At 33.9% G+C, this 23,910-nt stretch overlaps 1 protein-coding gene across 1 annotated transcript in view; it reads right to left on the bottom strand.

Annotated features, from left to right (window-relative positions):
* Col5a2 (collagen type V alpha 2 chain) overlaps window positions 1-23,910 on the bottom strand; it is a 134,533-nt gene that overhangs the window by 4,621 nt on the left and 106,002 nt on the right. The window contains exons 27-52 of the mRNA XM_076865572.2: window positions 23,469-23,567; window positions 23,304-23,357; window positions 23,161-23,214; window positions 22,185-22,238; window positions 21,659-21,712; window positions 20,388-20,432; window positions 20,063-20,161; window positions 18,972-19,079; window positions 18,635-18,688; window positions 16,384-16,437; window positions 15,965-16,018; window positions 15,470-15,523; window positions 14,961-15,068; window positions 14,780-14,833; window positions 14,201-14,254; window positions 13,405-13,566; window positions 12,664-12,771; window positions 11,438-11,545; window positions 10,352-10,405; window positions 8,234-8,341; window positions 7,661-7,714; window positions 5,145-5,252; window positions 4,767-4,820; window positions 3,632-3,739; window positions 1,517-1,808; window positions 9-196 (exon numbers count right to left, since the gene is read on the bottom strand). Coding sequence (XP_076721687.1) covers window positions 9-196; window positions 1,517-1,808; window positions 3,632-3,739; window positions 4,767-4,820; window positions 5,145-5,252; window positions 7,661-7,714; window positions 8,234-8,341; window positions 10,352-10,405; window positions 11,438-11,545; window positions 12,664-12,771; window positions 13,405-13,566; window positions 14,201-14,254; window positions 14,780-14,833; window positions 14,961-15,068; window positions 15,470-15,523; window positions 15,965-16,018; window positions 16,384-16,437; window positions 18,635-18,688; window positions 18,972-19,079; window positions 20,063-20,161; window positions 20,388-20,432; window positions 21,659-21,712; window positions 22,185-22,238; window positions 23,161-23,214; window positions 23,304-23,357; window positions 23,469-23,567 — 2,343 coding nt within the window. The remainder of the gene's footprint in view (window positions 1-8; window positions 197-1,516; window positions 1,809-3,631; window positions 3,740-4,766; window positions 4,821-5,144; window positions 5,253-7,660; window positions 7,715-8,233; window positions 8,342-10,351; window positions 10,406-11,437; window positions 11,546-12,663; window positions 12,772-13,404; window positions 13,567-14,200; window positions 14,255-14,779; window positions 14,834-14,960; window positions 15,069-15,469; window positions 15,524-15,964; window positions 16,019-16,383; window positions 16,438-18,634; window positions 18,689-18,971; window positions 19,080-20,062; window positions 20,162-20,387; window positions 20,433-21,658; window positions 21,713-22,184; window positions 22,239-23,160; window positions 23,215-23,303; window positions 23,358-23,468; window positions 23,568-23,910) is intronic.

Here is a 23,910-nt window from a genome sequence, read left to right as displayed (position 1 = left end):
TTAATTACCTGTGATCCTCTATTCATATCTAGACCATACCAAACAGGTTTATTGTCAGGAGATTTGCTGGCCCACCAGGTTTTACGAGGTATACTGGATGGATTTGCTGAAATGCATGTTTCTCCTGTTTCCATATTGCAGTAAACTTTGATTGCATCTTCAGCTGATCCCTGGTTGGGATCAATCCAATATTCACCTATTTTCCAGATGACAAATATTTACTAAGTAAAAAAACCTCAAACATGTTTATGAATCTCCAAAATAATTAACACAGAAATTAGAAATATGAAATTATCAATGAAGGTCTCTTTTAACAGAGACTATGCTTTAAAGAAGAAAATAATTGTTATATATATGGGGATTTCCCAAATACTTGTCACTGCTCTAAGGCACTTTGCCCATCTGTGTACCTAAGGCTCAAAACATACATGTGAAATAAATGTTATCCCATTTTACAGAAGAGAAAATATAGCAAAAAGAGATGATACATTGTAAGTGGCTTTGCCTATATAAGTGTATTCTTGTTAAATTCAAAAAGCCAAAGTTTTAAAGAAAATTATAATTGGAATGAGGATATACTAAAGACAGTGCTTTATCCTAGACATATAATCAAATAAATTAAAAAATGTGTATTTGTGCATATATGTGTGTGTATGTACATATATTTGCCTGTAAATATATGAAAATCAAGTTTTAAATAGAGTGAAAGGAGAGTGGTGGGATATAAATAATTTGATAATAAAATTGGCTACTCTGGAAAGATGATATTTTTAACACTATTGTCAATGTCATTTCATAGTTAACTGAAACTCTTGAATATTTCTCAGCTTATTCCTATGGTCTAGGATCTCTCTTCCCCGGATCTTATTAGAACAATCAAAATAATAGAATAAGGCAAAGTTTAAGCATAGTTCATAGTTCAAAATTCCAAAAAGCCTTCCAGTCTTACTATAACTTATTCCTGCCTGCAAAAAAATTCCAGAAGTATGATTCATAGAACATTAAACTACATGAAAGGAATTCAATATTCAAGCAAAACTTTAGTTGACTCTCCACAATCCAACAATATATTGTAACATATTAAAACTCTAAGAGGTCATACAGGTAAATAAATGTTTAATTTGGCTTCAGCAAGTATTGTGTGTGTGTGTGTGTGTGTGTGTGTGTATGTGTGTGTGTGTGTAGTTAGATAGATAAAGAGATAGATATATAGATATGAAATGTTTTCTATTCTCTGCAAATTACTACTGTTTAGGACTTCTGGATGGAAATGGAACTATTCTGAAATTAGATCATTTATAGAATATACGCTCTATTATAGTGCATATCATCTTGCCCTGTAATTTTTCATGTCATTTACTTTCTCCACAACTAAACTGTAAGAGTTCTGTGGCATGTGTTCTTTTTCTCTGTGTTTATCACTAATTAGAAAATTAATAAAATATTTTTAAATGTAGGTGAGAGCAACATCAACAGAAACAACACCCTCTGCTCAAAAGGGCCACTGTCCACTTACCACTTTGTTTTGTGGAATGGCAAAGCTTTAAGTCATCACAGGTCCGGGCTGGGTGCTTCTTGGAACCATCAGGGCTGCGCATGGTTTCAATCTGACTACTGAGTGACTTCAGGGTTGCATGGACCCCTGGATCAGTTTTGTTTTTGTCATCGGGAGCTGCCTGATCTTCAGTAAACTCAGGAAGTGGATCTGGCATGCTCTCATCATAGTGACCCATGATATCACCCAGGGCAGCTGTAAGGTGGCCAGGGGGACCTGGAGGGCCTGGTGGACCAGGCTCACCAGGAGGACCCTAATTAAAAAGAAATCAGAAAGACATTTAATATAATGCTTTTATTTTTATGTGGATGTGGTACACAGAGATATGATGTGACACTCCAATTTGACAGTTCTGGGAGATCTGTCACTCATGCCCTTTTGTAAGTAGATGGTGCTAGCCTGCTAAGCTATAGCTTTCCAAGGATATGTTTTTCAGGAAACATATCTGCAAGTCAGCATCTGAGATAAATAAAGATTAAAGCACAAAATATTTGCTTTGATGTCTATCTTGAAGATACAATATAATTTATATTGAAAACATGCAAATATGTGCATCATTTCAAAATTATTTTGAGCAAGATACAACTAAAATTTTTTCAAAGTATTTATGGATGGAAGATGAAGAAAAGCTGCAGGGGCACAGGGTGCTGGTTCTATAAGGTGCATGTCAATACCAAGGAAATACCCACAAGAAACACCCAGAAGAGAATTTCCCCTACTGTCTAATCAAAGGGAAGCAAAAGAAGTCTTTTTATATGTGTGAATTACCATGCACATAAAAATTCTCTGTACTAACAAAATGGAAGAAAGTTCTCACTAGCATTTTCACAGACATAAAGAGCTCTCCTATACTTTTGTCAAATGAGAACTATTGGATTAAAAGGAAGATAAGCACAAAAATGTGGCAGGGACTACAAAGGTCTTCTCTATTCATTTCCTTCCGCAATTCCCAAGGACAAACTCAACAGCTCGAAAGAAGCAAGCAAAAACCTGAAGAGACACATTCAAACCATACATAGAGCACAGCCCTGGGCATCAGAAGGCTGGAGTTCTAACAATGGCTCTGGCACTTGTTATGTGGCATCAGGTAGCTGCGTTAGCCCCAGTGCCAGTGCTCTCTTATTCTCAAAAGAGTCTTATAAATACATTTTCTAAGGTCATCATGAGTACATATATTCCTTTATGCTAACCTTGGGGAATAAGATTCGTTTTTTTGTTTTGTTTTGTTTTGTTTTTGTTTTTGTTTTTGTCTACCAAAGACCACTGAACCACAAAATAAAGTCAACCAAGAGCTACATGAATCCAATACATTCTAATTATATAACTGTTTTCTATTCGCAGAGAAATTAGTAGGAAACATTTTTCTTGATCATAGGAAATATATCCTATTTGACCCACACAAAAAAATAGTAAATATTTGGTTTAACGGCATTACCATTGAGGAGCAAAGGCAAAATAAGGAGGAGAAGGTAAATTAGATTAAAGAAACACCCGGGAGAGAAGCATAAATTCACATGCACACATGCGCATGTGCACACTAGTACATTTGCACATGGAGACCAAAGATGCTTTCCAAAGGTCTGAGAAGCTAAAGATTAGCTAATGCAGTTCATAACTATATATATATATATTCCTCAAACCAAAACTGTAAGAATTTTTAATGAAAGGTTTTAATTAAAATTCTCTCTGAATGTCATTTGCAATGTAGAAAAATCTCAGTCATATACTCCATTTTCCAGCATTTTCATGACATACAAACTACATCCCACAGATACTTAAAATATGTAATCTAAAGCAAAGCAACATAAATATAATCTTAACTTGCTATTTGCTTTCATACTATCAGATGAAATCAAAGCCTGGTTATCTCTATCAAAGCCTGGTTATAGTCTAAATGACCTATATTAAAATATTTGAAATAGTTACTTATATAAACAAGCTCTTGCGTGACTTTGAAATTTGTTTTCAAGGGTCCCCTTAAGTCTCTTGTTCAACAGGCTGCACAGACATTATTTGATGGAATCTAAGCTGTTTTTCTCAACAGCATTTCCTGTGTGTAAACCCCTATGACTTTACCTCTGGTCCTGCTTCTCCTACACTGCCCCGAACACCAGGAGGTCCGATTGGCCCAAGTGGCCCAGGGTTTCCTTCTTTGCCTAAAGGACCAACTGGGCCTGGAGGACCCTGAAAGAAAACAATGACTCTGTTTTAGATTCTGTGGAAAAAAAATTTTTTTTTACAATGCCCCTCTCTAATCCAAGAACTACTGTGCTGATGGAGCTGTTACAATGATTTTTCAGATGCATTTTCTTAATGACTGATAAATGACCTTCTGGCACTTTTCAGCATTTACAATTTCATCTGACATGAATTTTCCTTCATTCATGCATTGTAAAAGATCAGTGTAAAGTCTTTAATAGACTACTTTTATTGGCAACAATTGTTTCATCAAATCTCAAATAAACTTAGTTCAAAATTCAATTAATTCAGAATAAGAAAATGACTAAAGTTGGAGGGTTAGATATAAATTAATCTGGGGGTGCTTATCCTGTAGAAAGAGAGTAATTTTATACTATTATTTCAATTTTATCCATGATTTATTTACAATGTATTTAGACACAGTAAGATTCATTGTTAATTAATTTTTCTAATTTTTTTTCTAGACTCCTTTTTCTATTCACCTAAATAATTATTGTGTCAATTGTATTATTACATTAACAATTTATTATAGGAAACATTAATATGAACATAGACTTTCTAAAAGCTTCAAATATTGGTTTCATTTTATGATTTGCTTCCAAATTAGCTGTGCACAAACCATTTCTAAGGAACTATCATAATACTACCATAATTACTTAAAGGACAAAATGCATCCAGCTTCAAAATTTGTCTCCACTTCATGAGTAGGTCCAATTATATCACCTCAAAGAGTGCAAGCTTAATGGAAATTTAAATTAACATAAAGCAAGGAAATGAGTAGATGAATATCTACAAATCCTAGGTCAGAGATTCCAAAGTGGGTCCATATTATTAGAGGATATTACTACTTATATTAATTGCTGGCTGGTTTGTCTCATATAATTGATGCCACCTTCAGAGAACATGAACCAACTCCGGTTTTAATATCATAAAAATGAAACTGAAACATTTGTGTTATGTCACCAAAGGTGTTATTATTTATACCTGCAACTTATTTACTTTTGCTACTTACTCTTGGGCCAAATGGACCAGGGATTCCAGCACTGCCTTGTTCACCATTTGGACCCTAAACAGGAATAAAATTGAAAATGTTGTTCAAATATTTAGATCTTGCATTATGCCATTGTCAGTTTTAAAATATGTTGTCATTGACTTTAGCAGTATCAACTACTAAGTCATCTATCTCTACAATGTTTCCATGAGATGGTCACTATTAAAGACAACTATCCATAGGAGTAAAGATGCAAGTAACATTTTGTTTTATATCTACCCCACAGAATTATAGCTTATTTGTGGACAATTTTATTGTATAATAGGTAATTTTGAAATTAAAATGAGATTAAAAAAATTCATCTGTGTTAACAGCAGATAAACATAAAGAATAACTTACAGGAGGGCCAGGGAGACCCTGAAGACCAGTGAAGCCTCTGTGGCCCTTCTGACCCCGGTCACCTCGGTCTCCACTATCACCTTTGTCACCACGGGGTCCTTGAGGTCCCTAGAAATACAGTTATGGCATGGATGTTATGTCTTGAGACTACAATTTTCTGCAATTTTACTTTTTTTAAACATTTATATTTTAGTTGTAGGTTGACACAATACCTTTATTTTATTTTTTTAATGTGGTGCTGAGTACCGAACCCAGTACCTCACACATGCTAAGCAAGTGCCAAAAGCGAGTGCTCTAACTCTGAGCCACAACTCCAGCCAGCAATTTTACTTTTGACAACTGCATTTACCATAACTTTTAATACTGTATTTTATATGAATGAACATATTTACTTATCTGAAGAGCCATAGGATTTTTGTCTATTACTTCCAAAGAATTGTAGGTGATCAGTTATGCTTTCCTAAAGATTCAGTTTTTAAATGTTTATCCTTTTTAAGCATAAAAATTAATTTATATTTAAATGAGATATTTTTAACTTTGATCTAACCTATTTGAAAGATTTTCAAAAAATTACATTTCACTTATTATCAGATATCATAATGTAAAACTACTTCCCTGAAATAGGTTCTTTGAAACGAAAAACCTCAAAGTACTTTTTTTTATTTGCCATGCTTCCTCTAAGAATGAAATGTTCATTAAATTTGCATACACAGTCAGGCATGATGGCACACACCTGTAATTCCAGAGGCTTGGGAGGCTGAGGCAGGAGGACTGTGAGTTCAAAGCCAGCCTCAGCAAAAGCAAGGCACTAAGCAACTCAGTGAGACCCTGTCTTTAAATTAAAATACAAAATAGGGCTGGGGATGTGGCTCAGAGGTTGAGTGCCCCTGAGTTCAATCCCTGGCTACCCACCACCTTCCCAAAAAAGAAAAAGAAATTTACATATGCAAATAAACTAAATGTCAGCTATGACTATATTAAGAAAGGGGTAAATATTTGAGCAAATAAAATCAAAGTATCATCAATAAACTACCCTTTTCTAAAGAAAACACACACAAAAAATAATGTTATTCTCATTTTTAACTGTAATATCTGTAACCAGATCCTGAATTTCTGGTCCTAAAATACAAAAGTTAGGAATCTTATTTTGTCATAGGAACTGCAAACGCAGAAGAGGTGAAAATTCTCTCATTGATTTGAGGTAGTCAATTGTTGTTTTAGGTTCTAAGAAATAAAAACAATTCTAAGGGTTCAATGGTTCACAGTAAAGTGACAAGTGGCATGGTGTTCCCCACTAGGAAGTCAGCTTCTGCTGTCTTTAGAGTTCTCCTAAAACAGAACTGGTACCCCATTCATCTGCCGTTGGAAGATGGATGGAATCCTCAAATCCACTGGTTCTCAGGTTAATGTTTTCCCTTATTGGTTTCTTTGGTTTTATTTTGCATTTTGTTGTTAATTTGGAATACCTAGTTATCAGCCTTTTTATAATAAAATCAAAACAATTTTAGTAGCTTTTACATATTTTACATACCAATGTAAAGGTGAACATCAAAATTAGTCTGAATGTTTTTATAATGTTATAAAGGTTCTTTTATTTTGAAGTTGCCCCAAAATTTCACAGTTGAGAATAAACTATAACAGAAAACATCTATTTAAATTAATTAAAATTCATTTTTTCATGAAAAATAAAGTTATAGTGTTTCTGTCACTGGTTAGAAAACCATTTATTTGACAGGTAGTGCTACTATGAAATCTTTTGCCAGTCAAGCTCAAATCAAAGTGGAGAGTCATAATATAAAAAATATGACCATGGTTTTATGGATATGATTGTTTTTCATGAATATAGACATTGATGTATGAGTATAAGAAATATGATCTATAAGACCACCATAAGTATAAACATAAAACAATAGAATAATAATTAAAAATCAGCCAAAATGTATAATAATAATTAAAAATCAGCCAAAAGCAAACAGCATAAAGATTGGAAACCATCCAAGACAGTAAAGTTGAAAATAAAACATATTTAAATGGTGCTTTTCAAGAATACAAAGAGATTGCAGATTTGCTGTCCTATATGATTTTGAGAACATCTTGGAGAGCAATTCACTATTGTACCTATTATTCTGGGAGAAAACTGTGATTCTAGTCTTCATTGATAATTGAAACAATTATTAATGAGGTACAAATGTGATGTTTTGATATATGCACATATGATGTAATGTCTAAATGAGGAAAAATATATCCATCTCCTCAAACACTTATATTTCTTTATGGTAAAATATTTAAAATCCATTCTTCTACTTTGTGAAATGTGCAGTACATTATTTTTATCTACATTCAGCCCACTGTTCAACAGCATATCAGAACTTCTTGTTTCTTTCCAACTATAACTTAGTACCCATTGAATAGCATTTCTCCATCCCTCCCATTCCTGAATCTTAAATCATACTTCTTCTTTGGAAGCATATTTTGTGTAAGAAAACATGCATTTGTTAAGAGAACAGAGGACTTACATGTAAACCACGTTTTCCAGCTCTACCTGGTGGTCCTATAGGACCCCGAGAACCCTAGAAAAATATCACACAAGTTGGTATTTAAAAACATACATATGTAGACACAGGATGTCAAAAAACATGTGTTTACAGTTCAGTGCCTGTATGTGTCTATATGTACACTCTTATGGCTAATCCGTTGAGTCTGGTGAACATCTGTAAGAATGTGCCAACACCAATAATACTTTTAAAGGCAATTTTATTAACTGACTTCACTAAGTGAAGAATATCTTAGTTTATTACAAAAAGACATTACTTGCATAATCTGATGCATACTTATTACATTTCCTATAAATCACAGACAGCATTTTCAGATAATTAAAACCAATGTATTAGGATCTTTGAATCCATATTTGAAATCAAATGATCTTAAGGCTAATATATATATATATTAATTAATTAATTCATAATTGGTTCCTTATCATTCTTTGTTCAGAGTCCTAAACCAAATGCATACACATGACTATTTTTGTGCATACATGAAGTTTATAATACAATGCTTAACTGACAGTGAAAAATTGACTGCCTTCTTACCGGATCTCCTCTTTGTCCTGCATCTCCTGGAGCACCAACAGGACCAGGAGTTCCAGGGGCACCCTGAGAGCCTGGAAGACCTGCAGGCCCAGGGTCTCCACGATCACCCTGATAAGAGTAGTCACGATATTATTCTTTGAACACTTATTCTAAAACAATTGTATTTTATGTGTTTGAGCTCTTCACAATATGAAAAAATATATATGCCTCTTAAAACACTTTTACTTATTACTATACGTGTATTTACGAATTAATAAATAAAATTGAAGAGAATACATTTCTTATTATTTTTACCCACTCTAAGATTTCATCTCTCCCTTCACCTCCGCCCTATTGCTCCCATAAGAGAAGATTACTGAAGTATAGGAGAGGTCACTTCCAGAATTTAACATCTTTTCTGAACAAGCAGTCTTCAAACTGGAGTGTCTAGACACCTGAATACATACTCTTTCCAAAGAATGTGAAAATAAGAAAAATTTTAGGGAAACCACCTTCCATATTTGCAACACCATACTTCTTTCAGAAAATTGAATTTTGAGCATCCTTTCCCACTTCCTCTTTAATAGTCACCCTTCTCCCATTTTATGAAAGAAAAGCAAATACCAAACCATCTGTAAACTTATGGTGCAATGTTTCAAAGAGTGAATACTTCTTGGCACCAATCTTATGGATGTTTCCAGAAAATACTGTATATTTGAAAATAAAGCTAAGATGGATTGAGGAAAGAAGAGGCTGCTCCTTACTATACCCAGATGACCCAGTTATGACAAGGCTCCCAATAATGCCTCCTAGAAGTCAGAGGTGAGATGATTTGGGTATGAACATATGTGAATATAATTATTTGACTTGAAAAACTGAGCTATACTTTATTTTCTGACAGAAATTAAGTCTTATCTGACTGATTAATTGTGCAACCAAAATAAACTTTGACAATTAGGTTAAAGAACAGACACATAATAAATAGAAGAAGCTAAATTGGAAACTACAAGAATTTCAAAGAAATACATTTAGAGCAAGTTTACATTTAGAATTTACCAGGAATTATCTCCACTGCAACTATTTAAACTTGTGATTTAAAAATGGTTGGGGGGGGGGACAGCAACTTAAAATATACATAGGGGCTTATAGATTTTCAAAATTATTTTAATAAGTACAGCAGTAAGATCTTTAAAGGTTACTATACTACATGTATGTACTGACAAAGGGAGAAACTACCGAAGTGAAGAGAATATGCAGTTCTAGAAGTTATGGTAGATAAAGGGAGTCTTAGCCCAAGGTTTCCCATAGCTCTATTTTCCCCATTTTTTTAACATGAGGACATTCTTGAGTGCTGACCCGGTGCAAGTTTTTAAAATGTGTTATTTAGCAAAAAAAGTACCTAATGGACTAGATATTAATCATATTTAATATGCAGAAATTTTTCTCAAGATCACACAGCTAATTACTTTCAGAATCAAGGCTCCATATTAGGTCTGCCTAGGTCCATAGTCCTTTCTGCTAATGAGGAGCCCTTGGGGTGAAAAACCATTATATCATAACACACTTTGGGGTAAGGAGTGCTTTTTGCCTTCAGTAGCCCAATATTCTAAAACAACTATGCAACTTCCAAAAGGGACTGAGCTTCAGATAAAGTCAAGGAGATTTTCAGTTCAGCCAATGTCTAATTTTAAAATAAATCATGTAATAGATAATGCTTATAAAGCTTATATCCTTATAAGTCATTCACTTTAAGGGGTGAGTAGAGAAATCTAAATGTCACACAGCTCTATTTCAGCTTTTATACTTTACTGAATCAGTTTGGTATTTAGAACACTCCATATGTCTCCTTGCCCAAAGTCTTTATGTTGCACCAAAGATGAAAGTAATTTGTTTTCCTGCTCTGAATTAAATATGCCAGGTTAATTTGCCATGTATGTAAATGTCACTTCACTTACAAGATTTTCCAAAATTATAACCTTATAAAAAGGTTTCTACTATCAGAAAAATCACAGCTGCATTGGAGTTATGAGAATAAAGGGTGTTTTTTTTGGTTTGTTTGTTTTTTAGTGTAATACTAAAATTTAAAGGATTTCAGGTTTATATGAGTCTTGATTGCTTTAATCAATGAATTGTTCTTACACGTTCTCCAACAGCACCATCCCGGCCTGGAGTACCATCGTTACCCGCTGGACCCTATGAGCAATCACACACAAAAAACAATTAGCAGTAGTGAAAAAAATCTCATTCTAATTGTCAGAAAAATGACAGCATGTCTTATACTTCTCTTCTTTAAACTATAAACCGGCATTTATGGAAATCTCAGTAGGAAAAAAAGGCTTCTACCAGTTTCCTCTAATACTTTGAATTGCTTGTAAAATTAACATAGTCTTACTTTATCTAAAATTGTTCATGCCTAGTTCTTATTTTTAAAAAGGAAAAGAAATTCTCAAACACCTTGAAATAAACAAACAATAACATTTTTCCTGTTGTATGTTTATTTGTGTTACCAATGAATGATTTTTCTTGTTACTTTTTGAGTTTATCTAAATAATAGTCTTAAGGTTTTAAAATCAGTGACTTGTTTAGTTGATGCTACATTGCATTTAAAAACATCTAGTTTACTGTCCCTTATATATTTTGATTTTGTCAGAACCATAGTTTTGTTATTTGATTTTTTAAAATAGCTCAAAAAAGCATTGATGATTTCTTTCAAGAAAATGTGACTGGCGAGTCTCTCAGTAAAGTACTGAACAGATATTCCAAGTTTAACTTCTCAAGTTGCCTGTCTGAAACTTATTTCCTCTCAAAAGAGCCTAAGGAACATGACATCAATAGTGTCACTTTATTTAAGTAGAGTGATCTCTACTTACTTTGCCCTTTTTACATGATGTAGAAGCTATATTAATTCTATCACCATAAAACTTGGCAATCCCATTATACAATGAAATAATAACAAGGGGAAAAATGAATAGCTGTGTCCTTTCACCTTGAAAACAATTTGGCAAAAGCTAAATCAACTAAAACACTCAGCTCCAGACTAGATGAAGGTCAGTATAGACATTGCCTCTTTTTTATCCAATCATTTAGCCAACTCTCTAGGGAAGTACTTCAAATAACATCACTGACAAGCTTCCTTAAGGTCCTGTGTGCAATCAATTTCTAATAAAACAATTGCCCCATCACACCCAGATAACAAAGGAGAGCTGTGTTCACTGTGACACTTACTTCTGGTCCAGGTTCACCTACGGGCCCATTTGAGCCAGGAGGTCCCACAGGTCCAGGGGGACCTTTATCTCCTGTTGCACCAGTTGGTCCTACTTTTCCTGGTGTGCCCTGTAATTGTTGTATAAATATGTCAACCACCTCTGAAACCAGTGAAGAATTCCAATTCCTATAAAGACCACATTTATTGAAATGGTGCCATAGTCCCTCCTTCTACAGCAATAATTGTCTGTTAACCTATATAACCTGCATCACTATAATGCATGCCTAGATACACACCCACTTCTTCTCACATTCCTCCTGACATAGCAAAGGAACCAAAAGGCATTCTTTGCCCACAGCTTAGGAGTGCATTTGTGTTTGAATCAAATGTAGTTAATTCTGGCTGCCCTTCTAAAATCTGCATCACTAGTAACATAAACTCATTCTATTTCACTCCTGCCTCGTCTGCTCAATATAGTACTGTATTCTGGTATTTTAGTCTCACTACCAAGGAATTTTACTTTCAGATCCTTGGTTCAATTCTGACAACAATAAGATATCCCTTAAATCCTAATTGACTGGTTTGAGATTTCGACCCAGATATGTCACAGTACCAAGATCCTGGGAGTTCACTTCTCTAGCCACATTCCATATAAAAACATTATTAACTTTTTTTCTCAAGTATTGTAAACTTTCAGTGGTGAAATTCACTCTCTTCAAAGCTAATACTGAATCAAATTTTCATCCATATTTCAAATAATATGAGATTCTTAAGCTCCCTCCAGGGAATAGGGGATTGTCTTCAGAGTCCTTCTCGATAATTCACCCACATCCACCTCTAATATTACTTCAGCTCAACTATTTCTTCTCTTTGGTAGTTTACTGTGAAATATGGACGTTTTGTTAAGCATGTTTATTTAAAAAGACGCTACCTACTCACCAGGAGATTATCCCCCTTCTCTAGCTCCATGGATCTCTTTTAATCTTTGAAGAAAGATTTAAGAGTCACCAAAAGTCTAATTCCTTTTTGGCTACTTCTCTAGTCCCAGGGTTAAACAAATACATTTTCAAAGACTTTGAAAGGTAGTTAAGCATTTGACATTTAAGATCAACTGGTTTTTAAGATAACTCAGAATTTATGTTGATTCAAGACTGTTTAACTCTATTCATTAAGAAAAAAATCAATTTTCTCTGCACAAATTAAATTGCATACATCAGATGAAATACTGTCGACTGCAGCGACTCACCGCTGGGCCGGGCAGGCCGGGCATGCCTCGTTCTCCACGTTGCCCAGGCATGCCGACAATCCCTCTTTGCCCAGTTGTCCCAGCTGGACCAGGAGGACCATCTGGACCCTAATGTTGAGAATAAATTCAAATTAAAAATTCTGCAGAGTAAAATCCATATCCAGGAAATTTACAATAGAGTGATTACAGATTTATAGGTTTGGGGTATAAAAAAGTTCTGTCTCACAAAACCAGTCTACATAAGTGCAGTCATAAATTATAATTCACACTGAGCCTCCAACTCTATTTAAAGGTGAAAATAGCACATCAATTGAAAGTGACCTTGAAAAATAATGTGAATATTGATTGAAAAAGAAGAGAGAACTATTCAAAAACCATTTTTTTCTCCTTTTAAAAAGAGAAAAAGAAATTTAAAAAGTAAAGAAACAGTATCTAACACATTCATATTTCGAGGCAGTTGGCTATTAGAACAATAATATGTGTATTTGTATCTGTAATTAATTTAAATGAAAAATAATTTTGATTTAGTTTTTGAAAACTATGCCCATTACTTTTTTTATATGTATGCAGATACTTTTCTTTTTGAGAAGAGGATTTTAAATTAAAGATCTATAGAGCTTAATGCCATTTAAATGTGTCCAGAATAATATTTAAGCAGTTTCTTTGTGACCATGATTATTATGGGTTTCTATTTGCAATATCTCAACAGGAGGGGGTCTGAAACAAAGATGCCAAACTTACAGGCTGTCCATCTTCTCCTGGGTCCCCTTTATCTCCTGGGCCACCGGGTGGGCCAGCTGGTCCTCGATCTCCCACTCGTCCATGAGAGCCAGGATCCCCTCGAAGACCTGGAGGTCCTTCCTTCCCTGGCTCCCCTATGGGCCCTGCAGGTCCTGGAGCTCCCTAGTATAATACAGGAGGGCAGAGGGAAGCCCAGTAAGAGGGATTGGTTCAGTGGGCTCTGCCTCAAATGCAGATGGCTGAGCCTTGTAGATTCATTTTTCCTGTTAATCACTGAGCATATTTAAATAAAACAAAACAAAGAAAACATAGCTGTACCTTCATTTCCCATGAGAAAATCTAAATATCATTTGCAGACAAGTCCCTTTGAATCATTATTAAAAGACTGGTAAAATTTATTTCAAACTTAAGTCTCTGTTCTAATTATGAATATTTAATATTTTATTCTGTTTAACCTGATCTTATAGTGACAGAATAACATTTATTACAAAGTTTCATAGATGCTTCTGAACTAAAGAAAATGATCATAAGTACATAATACTATTAGTACTTAGTATTCGAATAATCATGAAACTTTAGGGCTGAAAATGACTCATAAATAAGTCCCTCCAAGAAATATTGGATTATTAAATATGAATTTATTTTGATGAAACACCAGTAGGAATTATTGCAGTAGGAGACATTAAACTAGCAAACAAGCCAGTAAGGAATTAAATAGAAATAATATCTCAAATATATCAAGTGTCTATATGTAATTACTTAACTATCAATGACTTGAATCACTAAGTTAACTTACAGCAGGGCCTGGAGGTCCAACTCTGCCAGCAGAACCAGGAAATCCTGTAGCACCCTAAGAAATAATATTATATGATCAATTATTAAATAATATTAATTAGTTATATATATTTTCCTGAGATCTGTTTTTCAAGGAAGACAGCAGCCTTTGGATTCCCTTCCATGTTGTGATCATATATTTTTTCTTCTCATGCATTTTACATTTTTGAGAAATAGACTAATTGGTAGGTAGGACCCTATTTTTTTCTTTCAACTTTTCATTTATCTTGAACTTACATAGGTAGGGCAACAAACATATAAATATTTTCCATATCAAATTTTATTAAGTGCTTTCACATTATTCATTTACCCCGTTACTTGGGTAATAAATTATTTATGTTTACACATGAAGCAGTTGGGTCTCCAAGATTACAAAATTTATTTTAATCTAGATCTCCATCTTAGTCAAATACCCTTTGCTCTACAAATTAGCTGATACATGAAATAACTTATTACAGTTTCTGATGGAGACTAACTTTTACATGGCCAAGTACTAGATGACTGAACTAGCTGTACATAATAGAATATCAAAATAACTTACAGGTGGACCCTGAGTTCCTCGTCCACCTTTTAGCCCAGGAACACCACTAGGACCCTAAATTGGAAAGAAAATAAAAAGTACTGCAGTAAAGCACAATTAGTTTAATATACATACCAAACATTGAGTATTGGACTCAAGTTATAAGTTTTTTTCTATTTTGTTTTGTTTTGTTTTAACTCACATGAGGGCCAGGGGATCCTGCTAGCCCTTGTGGTCCAGGAGATCCAGCATCTCCTTTCTGTCCTGGCTCTCCAGGTTCACCTTTTACTCCAGGCTGCCCATCAGGACCCTATATGCAATTGTACAAAGGAGCAACAGATTTGTAAGATTTATGTACAAAATATTTAATATTAATTGCTACTAACATTAGTTATATATTATGAAATAAAGCTTTGGCTACAATATTAAAGTACAGGACAAAAATCAAAACCCTGATGAGATCTTTGAAGACAGTTTAAAAAAAACTATAAATTATTAAAATTATAGTTACATAAGCAAATTCAGATGTGACAAACTCAATTTTTGTGCCAGCTTATGAAAAGCTGTATTGAAAATGGGAATCAATGTTAACAAAACCATATACTTCCCAGAACTTCAATATACTTTCAAAAATATGACAATGACATTTTAACTCATTGCTATAAACAGAGGAGTGTCAACTTATAAATTGAGGATATTTGAAAATTATACCTGGGGTCCAGCAAAACCAACAGCCCCAGTTGGGCCATTTTCACCACGCGAACCCTAAAAGAAGAAAAAGATGACTGAATCTCCACACATATTCTTAAAAAGTACAATATTTTTAAGTAGGGTGTAATAAATTCAGTGTACTTTGAAGCATATATAAAAAGAAATTATACATATTGCTAGAGGAAGATCCTTAAGGGTAATACAAAGACAGAGGTCATAGAACAAAATTCTGAACATAGAAGTCTCAAAGTTTCTTATTTAGTAAACAAACTGCCTACCTAGACTTACTAGATTGTGTAGCTCATAAATTTTTAAAGTTTAATTAGAAAAGTAAAGGTTGAAAATTAGGAAGTTATAAATAGCTTAAATCAGTAGGTATGGACTTCACTATAAGCATATGTAGATGGTAGATGACTGATAGATAGATAGCAATTGATAAGTTGTTTTATTGCTCAATCATACACTAAAAAAAAACACCAAAATATTGTCACTTACAGGATTGCCACGGGAGCCAGGAGGGCCAACTAAACCTCGAGGTCCAGGTTCACCCTAAAAAGCAGATTTTAGACATTTATTGTCCAAAGTAAAACATAATACAATTGTAGAATGTTGGGCAACATGAATGGGTAGATAGTGGGTGACAACTATGAGACCTTCTACCTCAAAATTTTATGAAAGAGCCAGCGTTCAGACATTTTAAAAAATTGATGCATAATGATTATTCAGAATAGTGGGCTTCACTGTGGCATATTTTCACATCTATATAACATAACTTGATCAATTTCACTCTTAAAGACCTCCCCTTTCCCTCTCTTCCTCCATTCCTCTATCCTACTGGTTTCCCTTCTATTTACACAAGATCCTTATTTCCCCCTTATGCTTTTAAGTGCACAAAATAACAGTTTGTGACTTACCTTTTCTCCAGTAGGACCTGCAGGACCTGGGGGGCCCAAGGGACCTGGAAGACCCTGTCAGGGAATAGAATATAGGCATACTGAGAATAAGAATGCACATAAATCTCCATATTTAAGTAAGGAAACAAAGAAATACTATTTTTATAGCTTGTTTATTTTTTCAAATTATTATCTACAATACATGACATAATCTGTATATTTTCAAAATTTTTCTGTCTGCTCCATTACCATTTCCACCAGATTTTCCCAACAAAATGTTTCTCTTTCACCCAACTCAACCCCTACCCACATAAACTGTCTTTAAACAATAGTTCTAAATTAATGTCATTTTCAATAATGTCTCTATGTTTCTTAGCCTCTTTCATTTTGCTAATATCTATTTTGAAAGTTGAATATAGATTGAAAAAAGGCTTTTCTTCTTTTATAACATATTCCTAAATTATAATTATAAAAATAGTAAACATTTAATTTTCTACATGCTTCTGAAATGAAAAAGAGAGTCACCACCCAGCTACACCGAAGCTGATGTGGCATTTTACACTTGGAGTGTAGGAGTTCTTCCTAAAACAATGTCTCTACCAATATTTGTGGATTGCCTCTTCATATGCAGCCCAAATATTCTTTCATTATTTAATTTCTGTAAGTATTGCCGAAGAAAGTTAGGTCACAAAAATGACTTTTAATTTCATATTTTTACATGAATATGAGAAAACCATGTTCTTATATTCTCTGTATCAATGATGAAATGATATTTTTCTGTTAATTTACTCAAGGTAATTCTTTAAAAGCTCTGATTAAATACAAAGATCACTTTGCTACTTATAGTCACAGATGCTTTTTCCATACAGAGAGCACATGCTATTGATTTTTCCTTTGTTATATGATTCCAGCAGATGTTCTGTTCTCTCTCTTTCCTAAAACAATGTACTGCCTTCACTACAACTAAAGCAGCCATTGCTTAGTGCCGAGCCTACCACATTGGCAATTCACAGGCACAGTAGATGTGTACTTTGGAGTTAAACTCTCAATGTAACATTCCTTCATATAGTCTTGTACTGTTACTATACATTCCATAACACTTTTGATGTAGAACACCAACAATATTCTAGATTTACTTAAATTGCTTTTGAAATATTAAATCAACTATTAGATTTAACAAAAAGGGAAAAGACAGCAAGTGTTTGTAATGCGCTAAAATTTTTCATAAGGATAAAGGGACAATGTCACCTAAGATTTCTAACTTTTCTCTATTTTACTCAATTTGAAGTACCAGAAAGTGGCTCAAGGTGATCTTTTTTTAATGATGCAATTGCTACTGCCAGGGCACAACATGAAAATAACAGCAAATCATGTCTCACTGACACAGGAAAAATTCACAAAATATCGGGAATTGTAACAGAAAATGCTGAGCATTTGAACCACTGTGCTAACCATTCTTCCACGAGGAAATAATGCATGTCTGAAAATATATTGTCCTACTACCCTGATTACCCTTGGACCTGCAAATATATTCTAATTTTGAAGATCTAAAATTTGTTAAATGTCAATTTTTTGACATGACATTAAACAATGCTTTGGTGTCAATCATTCTTCTTTTTTTATTTTTTATATTTTTAGTTGCAGATGGACAGGATACCTTTATTTCATTTATTTATTTTTATGTGGTGCTGAAGCTTGAACCCAGTGCCTCATGCATGCTAGGTAAGTGCTGAGCCAGAACCCCAGCCCTTCAATCATTCTTCTTAACATTCCACTTATCCAGACTGTTCATTGATGAAAGCATAAATGATGAGTCACTGTGCAGTAATTTTCTCACCTATAATATTCAGTATATTGAGAAACACTTAACACACTTTGGCCACTATAAAATTCTACTTGCCTGTACTGGAATGAGGTCTAGACTAGCTCTTTAGATCAACATTTCAACAAAAAAAAAACATTGCACATGAAATAAAAAGATGACAGAGAAAGACAAAGAGGCATCCCACTCCCTTAAATCCCATTCTACAGACATAATACATTTGTGTTTTATTTAATTTTTTCAACAATGACTACTTTTGGGCTTCCAGTAATTTGTGGTATGCAAATAAGTATCCATGACCGATTCACATAACATCTCAAATGCCATCATTCTCAAAATTCTGACTACCAGTGAAACGTGATAAACTTTATTTTGAAAAATTAAGACATATTCATATACTACTTATAATGTTGGTTCCTCGCTCTGCTACAAAAATATGCTCTCACTTACTCTTGCTCCATCGTTTCCAGCTGTGCCTTCAGCACCTTTCTCTCCAATGCCGCCCTGGAAGAGCATACAAAATACTTTATCCATTCAATTATCTCTTTCCCACACCTGTGAGAAAGTTTCACGGGTCCAAATGCTTAATTGACTTCATAGCTATGTCCCCTTGAGCCTAGACAGTACCTGGCATTGTGCACTTTCTCAATAAATATTTATTAGAAGAATAAATGAATAGGTGATGTGAGACTCAGAATGGTAGAAGGAAAAGCCTACATAAGAAGTCATTATTAGTAGAACATCTAAAGAAATTAAGTGGAATAAATAGATAAATAAAGAGACTTACTCGGTCACCCTTGGGGCCAGGAGTGCCAGCAATTCCTCTTTCTCCTGGCATACCCTGAAGACCTGGTGGGCCTGTGTCTCCAACAGTCCCAGTCGGACCTGGACTGCCCTAAAATGAACAAATAATAAGTGACCACGTTAAGACTGAACATGTGAAATTGCCGCTTCAGTAGGGCAACGATAGTTGAATGTCAGCAATTTCACATAGTTTAACCTAATGTTTACATTTTTATTTAGGAATTAAAACAGATTTGATTTTTGACTTTTGATTTATGCTTCCAACTTTTCTCTTTAGAGAAAATTAAATACCAATTAAAATAAAAATAATAGACTTGCCTTTTTCTGTTTCCTTTATTGGCAACATCTTAGACTCATAAAGATGAGATTACATTTAGAGGAAAGAAATGTTGATTCCATACTCTCTTAAGAAAACCTGTGTTATTAAGTTCTTTTTTCAGATAATTAGTGGTTAGATTAAAGTCAATCTTATCCAATCACTCTGTTCCCTGAAGAGGATAAGAGCTGTCATGCTACACAATCATGGAAAATTGTACTTCAATTGTGCATACTGAAGCTGGCTGCATTATTTTCTTCCTACCAATGACACTTAAAAGGTAAGGATGCTGATTTCTCCTTTATAATGTATTCTATCTTCAGGGTTCAAAAAGTACATATTTTCACATGTGTAGAAAGAATTGTGCAACCAGAGATAAGGAAAATGGAGCATGTGATTAAGAATAGCTTTAGTAAAAAATGTGATTTTCTATTTCTTGCTTCTGCTTACTCATGGAAGCTATTAATAAAATATATCTAAATAAGCATTAAGAATAGGCATGTGTGTGAATCATATCATCATATCATCATATGCCTTAGGGCATTATCTCCCTTGCAGAAAAGTCTTCTTTTGAGCTCATTCTTTATTTGCCAGGAAAATGCCTAGTAGGCACTCATTAAATATTTGTTGAATAATAAAATGATAAAGTCAACTCGTCTTGCAAAAAAAAGGGCGGGGACACATTCTAATACCATCTGGAACCTGCTAGGCAGTAATTTTAGAGCTTTTTAAAGTATGGAGATCAATGTGGTACTTACTTTTGGACCATCAGGACCATGTCCTCCAGCCATGCCCTTCTCACCAGGGAGTCCAGTTATTCCGGGTTCTCCTCTTTCACCAGGATTTCCTCTTTCTCCCTATGATAATATTAGAATGTCAAATAATTTCAACACTTCATCTAAAAATGGTTTTAAAATGTTTCTGTAAATGGCATTGCTAGAGAAAAATTTAGAAGCGGCCTCGTTCATGATTCAAGTTTTTTAATTTGGTGCGTAAATCAAAACTCCTTTTAAGATAAAAGATGCTGTTTTAAAATTGAAGCCAGTGGGAAGCAAAATTAATCACAAAACAGAAAATACTTACTCTAGGTCCTAATGGGCCAACTGCTCCAGGGTCTCCAGGAACACCCTACAAATAGAATTTTTAAAAACGGAAGAAAAACTTTAAGATAGCTCTAAGGCATTAGCAGAAATCTTTTTAGATCATATATCAAATTTATTTCTGAGTACCATTTGAAGGCTGAATAAGTCCATAATATTAAAGAAGGAAAACTACATATACTTTTAAAATAAAAGAATATCCATTTATTGAATAGAAACATTTTTCCAGAAAAATTTAAATTATATCTGAATGTTTAATTTTTTTTGGCAATGAAAAAATGCAAAATATTCTGGCACAAAATTAGTATGGTATACTTTTTAGCGAAAGAATATATCCCAAAGCCTTTTATATCCCAATAGAACATAAAAAAGTTTACATAAAGAGAAATAATATAAAAAAAAAACAGTGAAGAGCTGATCTTCTAAATAGAACCAATTAAGTCCTACTTAATTTAGTAAATATTTTTTTTAGACATATGTTATGGACAAAGTGCTACGAGGAATTATGGGTTCTTCTGAAACAGCTTGTCCTCATTGCAACATGATCTTCCTAAAACCCCAATTTCATAGTATTATGAAAAGTCCTTCCATTCATTCTGACTTTGCCATTGTTTATCCTTCAGATCTCATACAAGATACTACTTTGTCTCAGAAACTTTTCCTAGACCCTTATGTCTATCTGAATTAGGTGCATCTTTCATGTTTTCATATATATGCTATCTCCCCTATTATTGCTTTCAGAACCTGCTATATTGTAACTCTCTTCTTATTTTCTCCATCTTCTACCATTCTTAATATGACAGCAATGCCCATATCCATCTTGTTCCTCTCAGTAGAGCCAAGTATAAGAAATTTTCAGGAAATACTTGTTTTGAATGGTAAGCAACAAATGAATCACTAAACGAAAAAATAGATTTAACTTATGTTAAAATCATTATATGTGTTTATAACTGTGTATAAATCCTCCAGTGAAACTCTATGGCTATGGTAAGGTATATGTGCTAGTTAAGGGCACAGTCTTGGAAAACAGAAAACTTGGGCTCAAATACTATCAGCCATGTGACTTTAGGAAAGACATCTAGTATCTCTGTGCCTCACTGTCCTCATCTGTAGAATGCAGATAACAATAATACATAGGATTCTTTTGAAGATTCAAAGAGATATATGGAAAAAAATCAGAACAGATCTTCACTCACAAAAAGTAATATCATGAGCCAGCAATTTTTATAGCGTTGTTATTATTTAAAATCTCACCTGATCACCTGGCTTTCCACCTTCCCCAGGAGGACCTGGAGGCCCAGGAAGCCCCTAAAATGAACATAAGGAAATAAAATTTTGAATCTATGAAAATACATAGGCTACCAATGTTAACAATTCATCTTTTATAATTCATAGAACCTCCGTGATTATATACCCAGCAAAAGATATTATGTAGACACATTAAGCAAAACATGTATGTAGATAAATCATGAAAGTTTTTCCAAACAAATTTTAGTGTCTATGCCCATAAAAAATGATAAGACTTATAGTTTAATAGCCTTGTTCAGTTATCAGGAACATTCTATTATTTTTAATTTGTTAATAGCTTTGTGTTTGATCAGTTTTTCAGGGGAATTCCATTCCTTTGAACAAAAATGCTTGATTTTATCCAAATATCTATCCCATCTACTCAAAGGGGGATGACTTTTTTGAAAATGTGAGAATTTCACATCATTCAACCTTAACTTTTCATATCTTAAAACCATTCAATGGAAGAACAGAAGCCTGAATTAGTGCATACCTGAAAGCCAGTGGGGCCTGGAGGTCCCTGTTCTCCTCTTTCCCCAGCTAGACCCTAAGTCATGAAGGAAAGAAAATCATGAATACAGATAGATCTATGTCTGCTTCTTGTTTATGGAAACAACTTACTTCCAGTATTTCTTTCAGCATGTTTATCATGTTGGCTAAATAACAGACTAGAATTTAAAAATCTATCAAATGGTATTATTTGAAGTTCCTGCTGGTGAGAAAATATCATCTAAAGCCAGTGAAGAGACTGATGGCATGTATTCCTTTTTTTGATCCAAAAAGAAAATGTCTGGAGTCAATTTTAAAATTATAAGAAAGTTGGGCAAATTGAGTATGGAAAAAAATTCATCATTTTACCATATCTAATCTAAAAGGATGATATTTTCTCTTGTAGTTTATTTCTATGTGCCATAAGAATTATTAATCACAGCTTCAAAACTAGAATAACTAAAGAAAGCAAAGCTGACATTTTAGAAACACAATTAAGCTGTTCCACACTAAAACCAGCAAATATGCCCAAATATTTCTGATAAACAACTTTAAAATCCTAAAACAGAAACCTAATCTCAAAGAATATATATTATCTATTTTTATCTTTTCAAAAAAAGCCATCTTAAGTAAATTTTTATAAGATACATTATTGGAAGAAGATAGGTATAATTAGTATTTAAAATTTTAATAAAATACAAAATATTTGTCAAAGTCAATTGCAACTTATAAAGATAATAAGGTAGTCTTTGTCATCCGATTTTTAAAAATCTTTAAAATGAAAAGGCCAATCATTTTATTGTAAAAGGATGGAAACACCAGATCACAAGGAATCAGGTGATAAGATATAACTAAAATTTTTCTACCACACACATTTGTATTCACTTCTCCTGAAACTTATTCAATAAGTATTCATAAATCCTGGACAAACATCACCAAGAAATGTGATTTAAAAATATAATCACTAAAAGGTCACATACCGGAGGGCCCACAGGACCGGAAGGACCAACTTCACCATCTTTTCCAGGAGCTCCCTAATATCACACAGAGAATTCATAAGATGAGACAATGAGAATTTCGACAGTTTCATATTTGTTTTTTTGAGCAGAAAATGGATAGTTACCCTTTGCCCAGGAACTCCAGCATTTCCTGCTTCTCCCGGTTTTCCAGGGTCACCCTAAAGAGTAAATTGAAGTTATTCTAAAACTCAATCAGTTTTCTAAAAAATATACCTTGGTCTTCCAATGCAGATTCTGCTGAGGTGGCATATATTATATACTGTACTCACACTGCTACCTTTCGGGCCTGGAAGACCCATACTCCCAGGCTGCCCTCTGATGCCTATGGAACCTGGAGGACCTGGTCGGCCATCCTCCCCTGGAGCACCCTATAGGATAGACAGGAAACATGTAAGTTCTCTCTTAATGTTCCATTCTAAATTTGCCATTTTCTTTTGCTTACTATAAAAGTTATATAAATTGTAAATTACCCCATGGCTTTTTTTAGTGACTCAGAAAAGTTGGATGGTTTTTAGAAAATCTCTTAAATATTTGGAGTAATTAGAGCACAGATTTTATTCTTACTGTATACATAAGCCTTGTCCTCACATTTCCTGACATTCTCATATTGATAGGAAGAATCTTTCTTTCTTCTTTCATTTACTCTAGTTCGTGGTAATGAAAATTCAGGACTTTGTTTTACAATGCAATATAAGGTAAGGGCTCAAAATA

The sequence above is a fragment of the Callospermophilus lateralis genome, chromosome 9 (assembly GCF_048772815.1).
Source record: "Callospermophilus lateralis isolate mCalLat2 chromosome 9, mCalLat2.hap1, whole genome shotgun sequence".
Lineage (NCBI taxonomy): Eukaryota > Metazoa > Chordata > Mammalia > Rodentia > Sciuridae > Callospermophilus > Callospermophilus lateralis.
Note: the sequence above shows the minus strand (reverse complement) of the source record. Positions and strands in the feature narration are given on the sequence as shown.